General features: G+C 41.7%; 1 protein-coding gene across 1 annotated transcript in view; it reads right to left on the minus strand.

Moving 5' to 3' along the window:
* Window positions 1–15,412, minus strand: part of CSMD1 (CUB and Sushi multiple domains 1) — a 1,609,724-nt gene that overhangs the window by 191,678 nt on the left and 1,402,634 nt on the right. The window contains exons 28-31 of the mRNA XM_033104535.1: window positions 13,747–13,885; window positions 10,850–11,037; window positions 6,257–6,451; window positions 1,956–2,072 (exon numbers count right to left, since the gene is read on the minus strand). Of these exons, the coding sequence (XP_032960426.1) occupies window positions 1,956–2,072; window positions 6,257–6,451; window positions 10,850–11,037; window positions 13,747–13,885 (639 nt within the window). The remainder of the gene's footprint in view (window positions 1–1,955; window positions 2,073–6,256; window positions 6,452–10,849; window positions 11,038–13,746; window positions 13,886–15,412) is intronic.

Below are 15,412 nucleotides of genomic sequence, written 5' to 3' on the forward strand. Positions count from 1 at the left end.
TTTCCGGGGAAACACGGTATATATTTACTGGTTCTTCGAAGAACTCCTGATCCTAAGAATCCAATAAAAAATCATTACCTTCTTTTCTCTGGTTTCTAAAAGCTTTCAGTTGCTAAGACAATTTTATTTTACCCCTTGATCTTTGGGACTTAATAAAAGGAAGACAATTTCTGTTTTCTGTAGAGTTTGAACATTAATGGAGATTGTTTTTTGCTACTACTACTTTAGGATGGTGGGAGAGTAGCCGTAAAGCGACCCTGTTTATTTAACAGTGTAAACAATGAGTACAGGCCTCAGACACCTGTTGGTTTTTAAAGCATGCTAATTTGGTGAGGAATTTAAAATTCTTAAGCTATGGTGAGTATAACGCCAATCCATGTGATCTCACTGCAATTTAATACACGCGCGTCAGCAGCACAGCGCAGCCTGTCCTCGTCACCCCATCCCCCGTGTCACCGTGGGAGAGCCATGTGGCATTTCCTCGTCACCCCACTCCCCATGTCACCGTCAGAGAGCCCCGTGAGGTGCAGCTGTGTACCTGGTCCATGTACCACCCAGCTGTGTATTTCAATACTTAGAATTTCATCATTTTTGTCCTCGAACTGATGTATGTGGAGCCTTCACAATGCTTAGAAAAACTCGTGATTTAGTCTCAATTTACAAAGAATGAGCAACTAATTCTTATTTCCATGTACGTGTAAGGTTTCAGCTGAAATCACTCTAAATCATTCAGAGTGAGAAATGGGAGCATGGGTACCGATCGTACAGGTCAGAATTAGAACGAAAGAATTACTGTAAGTGGCAAAACAGAGGCACATCTGACTCTCACAGCTCATGTCTGTGTGTATGCATTCAGTTATGTGTGTGACATGTATTCTAGTGCATATATGTATTCCATGTACCCCATATACACATATGTGCACATGTAATATGTATTACACGTATTTGTATGGTACATTTATGTCATTAAACCTCTTATATTGGGAAATTTGATCAACATTTAGGGTGGGGGTGTGTGTGACATTTTTGCTGCTGAAAAATCATAATTGTGTTGTGATAAATCAAAAAAAAATTTTGTAATAAACTAAAATCAGAGAATATGAATAACAGATAATGGAAGTTTATGGAAATGTTTTGTCTCCCACAAGCAAGTTTCTTCTTGTCATAGAATTGTACCTTTGAAAGGTTTTTCCCTCAAATGGAGTCGGACATTATAATTTTTATCTGCTTTATTTCTGTGAGGGAGTGGCTGCCATTTTGAGTGTGATGAAAAAAGCCTGACTCTGTAGGTTTTTAGATTTACTATTGAAAAAGGAACTATTTCATAAAATTACAAAAGGTATTATGTGGTTGACTTCAGAAAAGAATCCAACACAAAAGAAATTATCCTGCTCAAGAGCGAACCGGGGGTGGGGCTACGAAGGAAGGCCCTTCTAGAAATGACGCCATTCTGGAAACCCACTCAGATGGGAAGCGAGCTTAGAAGGGAGACTCAGGAGCTTAGCCCTTCAGCGGTCAGGTTTACATCTGCTCTTCATCTCCAATCACTCAAAGGTGTATTCACTAATCCAGTGACTGCCATCATAATCACATGATTAAATGCATGTGCCAAATGTGCACAAATTGATACGCTGCTTTGCGACTGTCCTTACACATGGAAACCAACAACTGAAAAAAATGCTAACAAAAATGAGCACAAAGCCAAACCTATTCTCTCCGATTGTTTTGGATCAGAATACTAGATGGGAATTTAAACATTTTACATTACACTGATGAGAGAATGGTAGTGGATATTGTGTAAGATATATCAGGAAAACCTGCCACTTTAATACAACTCATCTTCCTTTGTATTATTTTATTATATCAAGAAATAAAATGTTTGTTTGTAACATGACAGAAATAAATCACACCAAAGGGGATACAACAGTGAATTAAACATTAAAGGACATTCTTACCAAATTCCTTCGGCACCGTGATGGAATACAGGCATACTTGGCCAGCTGTGTAGTTACGAGGGTAGTTCGGTGACAAGACCACCCCTTCTGATCCAGTGTACTGGCCTCCGCAGGGAGCTGAAAGTGAAATCAAGGTTCTGTGCTGAGCGACAACGTGGCATGTGACAGCTGGGACAACGACGACGAGAAGCGCTAAGAAAATGCACAGCGTGCAGGTTTACTTCAAAACATAACAAAATACTGAAGTTAAAAACCTATTTTACACTGCTATCAAAAGTAAAAGAAAAAGAAAAAGAAAGATTTACCAGGTTAGACTAAAAGTAATTTAGCAGGAAGACATAATAAGTCCTCAGTCAGACATGAAAAAATAATCATGAAAACAAATATAATAACAGGATTTATAAAGACAAATTATTAAGTCAATTAAATCTCACCAAAAATTTCGGGTTGATATCAATCATTATATTAAGAGATACAAAGATTATTTCCGTTTCCTATTTTTTTTTTTAATTTATTGGGGTGACAATTGTTAGTAAAATTACATAGATTTCAGGTGTACCATACTGTATTACATCATCTATAAATCCCATTGTGTGTTCACCACCCAGTCAGTTCTCCTTCCATCACCATATATTTGATCCCATTTACCCTCATTTCCCACCCCCACCCCCCTTACCCTCTGGTAACCACTAAACTATTGTCTGTGTCTATGAGTTTTTGTTTCTCATTTGTGTCTCTTGTTCTTTTGTTGTTTTTGGTTTATATACCACATATCAGTGAAATCATATGGTTCTGTGCTTTTTCTGTCTGACTTATTTCACTTAGCATTAAAATCTCAAGATCCATCCACGTTGTCACAAATGTTCCTATATCATCTTTTCTTACCGCTGAATAGTATTCCATTGGGTATATATACCACAATTTCTTTATCCATTCATCTATCGAAGGACATTTTGGTTGTTTCCATGTCTTGGCCACCGTAAACAAAGCTGCAATGAACATTGGAGCACACATGTCTTTATGGATAAATGTTTTCAGACTCTTTGGGTAGATACCCAGGAGTGGGATTGCTGGGTCATATGGTAATGCTATTCGTAATTTGTTGAGGAACCTCCACACTGCCTTCCATAGCAGCTGCACCAGTCTGCATTCCCACCAACAGTGTATGAGGGTTCCTTTTTCTCCACAGCCTCTCCAACACTTGTTACTATTTGTCTTGTTGATGACAGCCATTCTGACTGGGGTGAGGTGATGTCTCATTGCGGTTTTTAGTTGTATTTCTCTGATGATTAGTGATATTGAGCATTTTTTCATATGTCTACTTGCCAATTGTATGTCCTCTTTGGAGAAATGTCTCTTCAAGTCGTCTGCCCATTTTTCAATTGGGTTGTTTGTTTTTTTTGTTGTTGAGTTTCATGAGTTCCTTGTGTATTTTGGATATTAGCCCCTTATCGGAGGCACTGTTTGCAAAAACCTTCTCCCATTCAGTTGGTTGCCTCTTTATTTTGTCGATGGTTTCTTTTGCTGTGCAGAAGCTTTTAAGTTTCATATGGTCCCATTCGTTTATTTTAGCTTTTACTTCCCTTGCCTTTGGAGTCAAATTCATAAAATACTCTTTGAACCCAAGGTCCATGAGTTTAGTACCTATGTTTTCTTCTATGCAGTTTATTGTGTCAGGTCTCATGCTTAAGTCTTTTAACCTATTGTTTTTATAATACCATGAGAGTAAAAGAAAGGATGTTTTCTTTTTAGTTTTTCTGTTGTTTTAACTTTTCATCTCATAGATTCAGTTCAAGAATAACATGTGTAGTTACTAATCTGTATGGGTCTCTTCCTGAAAGTTTGATTTAAACCTGAAGGAACCCAAACTAGAAAGGGCAGATATGATGGTTTGGGTATTTGTATGGATGGTGTGTGTGCGTGTGTGTGTGTTTGTGTGTTGGGGCTTTATTTTTCCTCTCGTTTCAGTTATGAATAAACCCAGAAAAGAAGGACTCTACAACTTGTATGTTTTATAAATTTCCCAAAGCAGCTAATATAACGTAAATATGTAGTTGTTCAGAATTTTTAATTAAATGGATCAACAGAAAGCACTGCTCCATAAAGTGGCATCACAATCATGGTTTAAACACAGAAATAAAACACTGTCTACAGCTGACAATTTCACTAAATTCCTCGTAAATTTACTTTTTATATATATATGCTACTCGTTATATATGTATGTATACATAATATGCGTATATTTACTATATATTTAAAGGTATAATACCTGTTTATTTCCCTTTTTATGTGTGTATATGTGTATATATATATATATATAAAGAGTAATTTACATACATAAAACATGATTTTCAAAACTTCAAATGTAAAAAATAAGAATAAATAGAGAAACAGGAGTTTTATATGACTTTGTTAATAATCTGAGATGAATAATGTTTTTTAAGCCCTTCCCAATCTATGAGATTATTGGGCATTAATAAAGGGCATTAGTATTTTAAATATAATTACTATATGATGCAGTTCACATTAAATTTCTACACAATTGAATGTATGTGTGTGCGTGTGGATTTTCAGGTGTACCGTGTATACCTAATCTGCGACGTGATCACTGTGACAACCCCTGTGGAGGGCACCAGGCACACGTTGTCATTCTTCCTGCACACAGCACATGGAGGCCCCCCGGGCCCAGGCCAGTTTTCTGCTTTTACACATCTAGTTAATAGCTGACCGGGAGCTGGACTGAATCTCAGCAGTTTCCCTTCAGCCTGAAATAGTGCAGTGGGCACTGCCCCATCCTGTGCCGTAGGCAGGAGAGATGTGGGTTGGTAACGAGACACCCACAGGATGGAACATGAACTCTGAATAATGGATTTTTAAGCTGACATAACGGATCTTAGGACAGTCTCTGAGCCTCTGCAGAAGAGGATTATGATGATTCTGACTCCAACCTACTGATAGGTTTGACGTTCATAAAAACATGGACACATTATACAGGTGGGGCCACAGCGTACTCCCTTCCCGCTCTCAGCCTTCTTTTGTTCTTACATACCCTCTGAAATTTTTAGTATTCAGTGTCAAATACGTAAGACTAGGAAAACCTAGGCTGCAGAGTTTTTCATTGCAAGTTATTTTAACCATTCCCTGATTTCCTCACTTCCTCTAGAAGCCACCTGGAGTTCTACCCGTGCCAGTAACTCTGACAGGTCCTGGCAAGACAGGGCTCCTTGGCTGAGAACCCCTCGGGGTCCTAAGATAAACTCAGAAACACAGAAGGAGCAGGACTCCAAGGGCATTGGGTTTGCTCGTTGGTTTTGATGCTTCATGCTTTTCATTGATGCTTTTCGTTTTTTAAAGCTTCTGTTTGTTCAGAAGGTACCAGTAGCAACGTGAGCTGTCCTGAGGAAAACTGCGTTCATTTTGGAAGCTCAGTGTCTCTATACCGGTCCTTGAGTTCATCCTAAAATAACCTTGGCATCAACTTTTCTGCCACAGACCGTGAGTGTTACCATCTTCTTTTTAATGTGTAGCCTTCACAGAGTAAAGGGTACAAGTCATGCATCCAGAGCTGGAGGAGCTTTGGCTATGGAGACGCCCAGAATACGGCCGACTGATTACAGCCAAGAACCCAGCAATGTCCCCTGTGCCTTCCCGTCACTGCACCTCCCAAGGGCAACTGTGACCTGAGTCTTGTCACTATTGGTGAGTTCTGTCGGTTCTCGAAGGTTCGTCTTACCTTTAATAGGTGATTTTATTAATTTAGCGTCTATATAAGAAATGACAAACTATTCATATGTGGGGGAAAATGATACATTCATTTTAATATATGTGCACATATGTGATATATATGTATGTTATATATAATACATATGTGTATATATGAATATGTGCATATATTAATATATTTATACAAGTATATAATATACATATATTTATCTATCTATCAATCAGTCAACATATATATAGAGAGAGAAAGGAGGGAGAGACAGAGAGACAGACAGACACAGAGAGTACACCGAGGATTGTCAATTAGTACCTCTTATATAGACCAGGCCTAAAACACACAAAAACAGAAGTTAAAAATGCCCAACTGTCTAAGTGAGAGGAAACATGAGAGAATGGCTGAGACCCTAGACAGGTGAAGATAGAGGAAAGTGCAAAGCCTGTCCCAGCTTAGCTCTCTGAGCCATCCCAGCCACTGCCTGGAGCAATCTAGTGCTGAAGCGGGAAACGGTTTTGAAAGTGTGAGCTCGCGTCCCAAAGGCGAGTCTCCACAGAAGGAAGGGAGCTGTTTGCACACATACCGCTGCACGAGGGCAAGTCGCGGTTCCAGGCGGGCTTTCCATCGGCGCCAATCACACACGTGATGGAGGAGGGCTCCACAATCTTGTAGCCAGAGTCACACTGGTAAGTAACGGTGGAGCCAAGTTTGAAATCTGTCCCAATTCTTGTCCCATTCATTATATTCCCAGGGTCAAAACACGCTTCTCGCGGTTTCTCTGTAGAAGAAACGAGTGCAAACTCCATGAGGGCAGGGATCTTAGTTTGTTTGTTTGTTTGCTTGCTTATTATTTGAATGCCTAGAACACTGCCAGACATATGAGAAATGCTCACAATATATTTATTGATCGATTAATGACTAACTTGCTAATTATCAAGTCAACCACTACAAATAATTTACACATTAATAATTATAAAATATTTAAATATAGAAAAATAGGAACTTTTTAAATAATAAAGTTATATTTCTTAGTTTTCAAACCACATTTTACTACAGAATTGATGTTGAATTGCTTTCATCTTGGTAACAAAATTGCAGCATTATATTGTTATGCATCTACCTTTTTTGTGTTTTTTTTGACTTTGGATTTTAGCACTGAACCAAAGAAACTGGTTATGTTAACCCTGAAGTTCATTTTCTGACTTTTGTGCTTAAACCACAGTGATGTGGACGCCGATGCTTAGGGAGACCTGGCCGAGTCTGACTTCCCCAGAGAAGACTGGTTTCATCTGCTTCATTCACGTCAGACAAGCACTTTCTTGTGTAGTAATAACAGGTGGGCTGCAAAGGTGCTATGGGGAGAAGGTCTGACTTCCACTCCTCTCACCGAGGCCCAGTGAACACGAAACTCTGCAGAAAACGAGCATGTACTGGTCAGTGAGAGTCCAACACCACATCTGGAAGGTACTGATTACCCAGCAATTCTGTCTTCATTGTAACAGCTGCTCAGTGAATTGCAGGCCTATTGTGTGTCAGGCACACTGTGTGCTTCATTGTAATGACTACACCTCAGCTAGGCAAGCATGGCACCTAGCCCATGTTAACGCTGAGACGCTGAAAAGCCAGAGAAGTTAAATACCTCAGAGAAAACACACTGCAGAGACCTGTCCTACTGTGCGGTCACTAACTACGTACTTCCCCGCATACAAGTACAAAATTACCTTTGCTTCCTCTCAGTCTTGTTGCTATGTAGTTAATTTCAGTCTCTTTACTATTATAAATGTCCTAGATCAACAGTCCTTTGGAAACACAATTAAATGAATGCACACGTATTTATGCTACCGTGTTTCCCCGAAAATAAGACCTAGCCAAACCATCACCTCTAATGTGTCTTTTGGAGCAAAAATTAATATAAGACCCGGTATTGTATTATGTTACGTTATATTTTATTATATCATGTTATATTATACCCGGTCTTATTAAAATATTAAATATTAAAATAAGACCTGGTCTTATATTAAATTTTGCTCCAAAAGATCATTAGAGCTGATGGTCCGGCGAGGTCTTGTTTTCGGGAAACATGGTATTTGCAGTTTCCTCACTGGCTTGCTCTTTATGCTTGGCCACGTCCCTCACTCCATCACAGTTCCTTGTCACATCAGAAGCCTCTGGGGCCGCATTGTACAGATCTGCACGTGATCAATGCAGAAGCTGTCGGAAATGTCCGTCTTCATTTCTGAGCTTAAAATTCTGAAAACACGACTTGGCGTGCGTGCGCGTGTGTAAGTTGTGTTATTAATGCCAACACAGACTCAAGGATAACCTGAGCAGATCAAATAAATACATTTCAGCTCTTTTTCTTCGGGTCTGACAATCTTACCCTGACGAAAGTTCACTCATGTCAATTCTTCCATCGGTTGTAGAAAAGCCAGTGTTACTCAGGCACATAAGTATCTCTGGAAAGTACGAGTGGAGGACTGAACGTCACTTTATTTTTTGGTTGCGATTCCTGTTTACTTTCCTTCCTGCCTGTTGGGGACTGTTCAGCATGGGAGGGGGACTCTCCTGGTTGACCGCAGCAGGCAGACAGAGAGGGTAAGGAGCAAACACGCTCTGAAAACCTTTCCCCACACACGCCGTCCTCCTAGGAGTGGGAATACAGGTAGGAGAGGACAGAAGCACGAGCTGTGTGGGACCTGCAGGAAGGAAAAGGGGCCTACCTTACTGCATTTATTCTCTATGTTCCACTATGTCTTTAGTGATCTATGTATCAGCATTAGCCAGAGACCTCTGGCATTTGTTGACTTACTCTATTACAATAACCTTATACTATGTTATTTACATACTTGGGTTAAAATGCAACAGATGTAAGTAAATATCACATATTATATATGGATACATGTTCCGTTTTAACCTATTTATAGAAATGTATGCAAATGTGTATACATGTTTATGTATAGTAACATATGTGCATATCATATAGTATAGTTATGCAAAATTATAATATAGAGAATTATGTACAGTAATATTTTTATGTAAAAGCTCTTTGCAGGCTCTTTATCTGACTATGGTTAGTCTCTCAGCAGGACTTGTGTGTTATGTTGGGCCCAGGACTCACTAATAGCTTTACTGAAAACCTGTTTGGATATTTCAAAGGGTAGGTGACATTCTGAAAGTTCTTTGTAGCCGCCTTAAAGCCCACCCAGAGCATGTGACATCTGTTTTAGGCAAATCAGGAACAAACACACACAACCTCAGGCCCCAGAGGTTGTGCCATGCTGTGCCCTCCTCTGTCACCAGCAGAACGCACTGAGCATCTCGTGACAGAAGCACCAGGCTGGGGCACATTTTTCCTTTTATAAAATAATGAGCAACTTGCCAGGCTACGCCTGTAGTACTGCCTGTTGCCTCGTCGTCCTCTGCGATCATTTTTTGTTATAAATCTCTTCCGCTTCATTTACTGTTGGGTTGAATGTCACCTACGTGACCTTCTGCTCTGTCGCTCATCTTGATTTCCGATGGCGAGGCTGTGAAATCCCTCTCAATGAACTGCATCTAATCTTCTGGTTCCATTCAGCCAGCTGTCACTTCAGGATGTCTGGTGATAAATCACCGGTATGTTTCTGCATGTAATTTGTCACGTGCTAATGAGAGGACTTCATAACATGCTGTGGTTTGCTTGTTCGTATCCAACCCACTTGAAGGTACCTCAGTATCTGTGCTGGAGGCTGGGGGTTGACCACCAGGCCTGAGATCCTCACTCGGGAGGACTGCTGGCCCCTCCCGCTTCCGTGCTGGACCAGGGCTGGCTCGGTGCCGCCTCTGGTGGAATGGGGCCTGGGCTCGTGGGTACAAGGCACCATGACTGTGGTCTCTCCCTGTCTGCCGCTGGCTTTACTCATTCACAGACTCCACGGGAGAGCTTTTCAAACATTAAGACCTATAGACCCCATTTATACAGCTTTCTGGTTCCCAAAGAACCCGAAATAAAGAGGCAGCTCTCCTTTCCCATCACCAGTCAGGCACATCGGGCTATGTTTACTCACTCAACCAGTGATTCACTATCTCTAAAAGGTTCTGGAGAATGCAGGGGCTAGCAGGCAATGATCAGCGCCATTCTTACATTTAGTCAGGTGTGTTCCGTCTTTTGGGGGGTTTCTGACTCATTATGGAGTGCGTCCCGCCACGCAGAAGTGCACCTCGGGGAGGCCTTCCTGAGACGCGTGACGACGTGGAAAGCGTCCCAAGGGCTCCCGTTAGTTATTCCAGAACAGGGGCAGCCCAGACAGGAGGCACAGGGGCGCCTCCACGTACTGAGCTGTCTCACTTTGTGTATTTTAATAACGATCAATCCATCTCTGGATTCAGCTGTTTGGGGGGAAATAGACTAATTTTCTTCTTAAAACCATATGAAGAAGTACAGGTCTATTGAAGAGCTAACAGAGATGAAACATATATTTTACTTTACAATTCCAATAACTAATAACTGATTCAAAGTTTAAATAAAAATATATACATATTCTCATTATTTTTTAGAAAGCATTCACTACTGTGCGTTGGTATTTTGTTCAGTCCCTTTCTCTGATTCTTTGTAAATTATTTTACATTTTCTTTGTTCACATGAGAAATGGATTTGAAAAATAAATATTTGTTTTCATGGACCCACCAGCAAAATGCTTACTTAGGTGTTTTTTTGGTTTGTGTTTGTTTTCTCTGGATGTTAGTCACAGGGGACTCCCGAATGGAGTGGGTGACACGGGTGTGGTGACCCAGCTCCTTATCCAACTGACGCCTGGGGGGAGGGAACAGGAGAGGACAGCAACAGACGTTTTACACTTGAACATACTGAGGTAAAAACAGCTGTTTGGATATACTTAAATGTAGTCATCCTGAAGGAATGGATTTGACGATATTAAAACACATCGTAAAGTAACTCTTACACGAATCACATCCATCATTGCACAAATCCTAATTTAGTTTAAATGGCCACTTTTTTTTCCTCTCAGCAGAAGTGGGTCTGGATCCTTGTCCACTGGACAGACGGGCTCCCTTCCCCAGACCCAAGCGAGGGCAGCACTGTTTGTGTTACACACACAGGCGCGACTTCACGAGGAAGCGCTTCCAGCTCCGGCCCGCGGGCACCACCTGTCTCCACACGGACTCGCGGTCACAGTACCTTTAAACTCGATGGCGAAGCCGGACAAGCCCACGGAGGCATCGCTCCGAAACGCCAGGAAAAGGCTGTTGCCGCTGCTCTCGATTCTCTCCGGGGCCTGGGAGCCCTGGAAACTGCCAATCAGGGGGCTGTTGGAGCCGTCGCCCTCATAGATGTGCAGGAAGTCATAGCTGGGCTCCATGTGGAAGCTGAGAGCAAAGGATATGGGTGTCAGCACCTCACGCGCAGTCCTCCCACCTCCGCGACTGGGACGTGTCCACACGGGCGATTCCACTGCTTTTGTATGATTTTTTAAAGTTAGGACCATTCAAATGCCGAATGTAATATAATACAAATGTCCCCCTGGCAGTGATTGTAACAATTGCTGTTTCTGTTCTGCGTAATGGCTGTCACCTTCCCTTCAGTGGGCAGCATGTTTGGGTGACAGGGTGGAGAGTCAGGAGCTTTTACAGCCATGAGCACGTGCTGTTGCTTAAGTGTTGCTTAAGTCTGGAAACTGGAGTGATGAGACGCGAACAGAGCTCGCTCCCTACATTCCCGGCGTTCTGAAGGAGACAGCACGCGGGGACCCCATTAGCGCACTCCTGGCGCTGCACCAGGCCACCCTGGGTTATGTCAAGGCCGCACTCACCACTGTGAGACCCCGGAATGCAGCCGTCCCCGCTTATCCACGAGGGACATGTTCCACGACCCCCAGTGGATTCCTGAAACCACGATTAGTACCGAACCCTATATAGACTGTTTTCCCTATATATATGTACCCAGGAACAATCTTAAGAGAATAGCAATAACCATGACTAATGGAAAAGAACAACTTTAACACTACACTGTAATAAAAGTTATGGGAATGGGGTCTCTCTCTGTAAGAACCAATCTTATCACCGAGACGGCTACTGTGTGACTCACAGGCAGGGGTGGTCTACAGTGTGGTGACACTAGACAAAGGGACAAGTCACGTCCTGGGCGGGTGGGATGGGCCAGGGCAAGAAGTTTCACCACACTACTCAGAGAGATGAGCAACTTAAACCTTATGTATTGTTTACTTCTGGAATTTTCCATTTAATTTTGTACACCTGTTGACTGAAACTGCAGAAATCCAAACCTCGGGTAAGAGGCACTGCTATATATTTACTGAAGGGAGCCCTGGAGGGGTTCTTAGTCTGTTTATCTGACAAGTTCCCTGAAGTTAAAAACAAAGGAGTCACAGAGTGAAGTGACTAAGTATAAAGCACCAACAGGAATTGTAAGAGCAAACAGAGTTTGGTTGGAACAGTAATTTTATCTGGAATCCTTTGCACGGATCTTATGACATCTGGTCACGCTGCACCCGGATACCTGGCGGAGCTAAGGACGTATCATGATAGATTATTACTGAAGAAAAAAAAAAGAACAAGTTCTGACTATCCCAGGATAACCCCGCCCTGACTCAGCAAACTCAAGGTGCCCATGTCTTAGAAGAAGTGACAGATGTGTGATTTTCCTGTGACACTACGTCAGCTAATGATTCATAAAATCTAAGAGTGGAATGAAACATAAAGGCTTTCTAGTTCAACCTTTTTCCAGAGACACTTACAAAATGAAGTGGACAATATGTACGCAAACGCCCTTCTACACGCCAGGATGTACTTTGGGAGCCTTGATACCGAGTCATTGAGACACAGTAGAGGGGTAAGGAACCCCAACCAGAAGGCTCCACGTTCCCTAAAAGGCTTTCACTGTCCATTTACTTTAATCTCCTGGTTTTAAGGAAAACACTGCTAGAATTGAGCACTAACAAAAACCACCAAGATATCCCAAAACATGGCCAGCAGTTCACCGGCTTTCTGTAATAGCTGAGGGCGTAATAAAATGTTCATCACTTGGTAAATTTATAGCAGTTTGAGTAAATTCAGGAAATGATGGCTGATCAGACTGCTTCAAATTTGGAATCATAGACATTTAAAATGATCCTGACTAAGATCGCATCGGGAGGAGGAAGTGAAAGGAGGGCATGGCGACCCGGCCTGGGACACGGACAGAAACATTGCAAGAAAAGGAAACTTGTGCAACTGGCAGATAAACAAATGTAATTAGGCCACAGACCTGGGTCGTCTGTACACCCACTTTTCTATCACTTCAAGTAGTTCAAACATCAGAATATTAAATAGGAAAAGACCTTGGAGTATTAAAAAACAATTATCATATTCCAGATTTTCATAATATGATAGCCCTGTAGAATGTATTTCTATAAAATAATCATAATATTTGAACTTTCCTCACTGCAAAAAGAAAGCAGCAAAACCACAAATATGTGGAGATTAAACAACATGCTTTTAAAGAATGACTGGGTCAAAGAAGAAATATTTGAACTTTTCTCATCTAGCTTGGCAAAAAGGAGACAGCAATTTTTAAAAGACAAATGTCTAGTCATTCAGACTTCACAGCAACCCAATGTGGGGGAGCTTCCACTTCCAAAGTTCTGACAAGTCTCGCCCGTGTTAATGATAACAAGTGCAGCCTCTGGGAACGTCGGACAAGATGCACTGTGGAAATGAATTACTATCACACATTTAGAGAAATACGACACACTGATGAGAAATCTCAGTGAGGAAATCTATGTCACTTTTGATTACTGTTTAAATAGTCTGTAAATTAGGCTTTCTCACGGGGACACAGTGAGTACAACATAGTATTTAGAGGAAATCCCGCCCCATCACGTGCAACCTCACACAGGGAGAAAGCTCCCAGCAAAAGATCGTCTTTCCATTCTGTCATTTTGCAGCCTGATGCAACATCTATCAGACACAGAGCTAGGCTTTGTGAGACGTAAAACGGGAGATTCTAGGAAGGGCTAACGAGTGATTGTTAGGATGCTATTTACATCCTACCAAAAGGAGGTGCTCGACAAGAGATTGTACCTTTTGAACATCAAGGAGATCACGAAGTCGGGGTTCACTTTTATTCTCCAGTCGCACTCCTTCCCGGGGGGGTATGGCTGCGGGTAGTTAGGCGATAAAATAACGCCGGCTGGGCCCGTCAGATTTCCTCCACAGGCAGCTGTCACAGGGGAGGGACGTTTAGGAGAGAGAAGGATGCTGGTCAGTGTGGAAGGGTCCTGATTAGTCCCCAGAATCCATCAAAGGGACTACACGCTGGGTTATGAAACAATTATCCAGGAGACGTTTTAAGACCCTGTACAGTTTTCACATAACTGTTAACACATTTTCTGTAATGCCCCAGCCCATTTGTAGGGAGGATTTTCAAACTGCTGACAAATGAAATTTACTTCCTCTAATTTTTATATTTTGCCCCGTCAAAGTGTGCAGCTGACCTTCACCCCCCACATTCCTGTAATACACACGAGACATATCCAAATACAAAACTTGGGCTGGAAAACAAATCCCCCTCAGCATGATCTTACAGCCCTGTTTATTCTTTTCTCATTTCTTATGGTTCTCAGGGTCTGTGCTCGCTAATTTCAGGAAGAACGTTTCACGCTTACAGCGGTCACCCACGTGTGGCTCACTGTCACATGTCTAAGGCCCAGCTTTGGTCATAGTAAGTGTTCAGGAAGGGTTTGCTGAAAATAAATCCATGTCATTGCATGCATTCCTCACCACCCCCGATAGATGCAGGTCTTGGAATATATTCCGCACATTTCCCCACAAAATGCCGAAACTTGCACCACATCTGAGTGACAGCCGAGCTACACAGCCAATGACAGGCCGAGCTGGATCACTGACCTCTAAAACTGTGCTTTGGTCACAGTGCTCAGTAAGTATACTTGTATCAGAAAGCAGCATTTTAGAGGCTGATGATAAGGTGAGTTTGGTTTTGCAGGCATCACACTTTCACGAAATGTGTTTCCATTTATATTAGTGCTGCCATGATTATGTACTTCAGCGTCCTTAACAGGCAAGCCATGTGTGTTCTTGAACCTGAAACTGTTTAGGGTTGTTTCATGCACTAAATTTCTGTTCAAGCTTCCATCATGTGGGAAGTACTATGATCCCACGAGATTCGTAAGTATGCACCTTCTGGATACACTCATAGGTATGCACCTTCTGGATACACTCATAAGTATGCACCTTCTGGACACACGTGTGAGTACAGCAGGCTGGGCGTTCCTCACATCAAATGCTGTGGCTTGTCACCAAGCTGTTTTTAAAACATCACCCCAATTAGATTATACTAGTCTCTCAAACTATGTAGCTTCTTTCATATGATTGATCACGTATACATTTAGGAAAAAAACGTAAGTAGAAAAGGAAATACATTAATGTGTCATCTTCTTCCACACACACACAAAATGACTTTTTTGTAAATGCTTCACAACTTTCTGTGCTGGACATATTTTTGAATACTTACTTAATCTTCCTGAAAAGTTAATTTTCATAAGAAGAACTATAACAAATTCTAGCAGTTTTTGTCATAATCAGTCTCATCAAAGGAAAACTCTGAATGACATCATAGGAAATCTTTATAATAAATTCTCCAGGTATACGCTCGAGAGTAAGATGATGCAACTTTCACAAAAAATGACTAAAACCCCATGTCCCCTAGGATGCAGTTTAATTTTCATAA

This window comes from Rhinolophus ferrumequinum, chromosome 4 (assembly GCF_004115265.2).
Source record: "Rhinolophus ferrumequinum isolate MPI-CBG mRhiFer1 chromosome 4, mRhiFer1_v1.p, whole genome shotgun sequence".
Taxonomy (NCBI): domain Eukaryota; kingdom Metazoa; phylum Chordata; class Mammalia; order Chiroptera; family Rhinolophidae; genus Rhinolophus; species Rhinolophus ferrumequinum.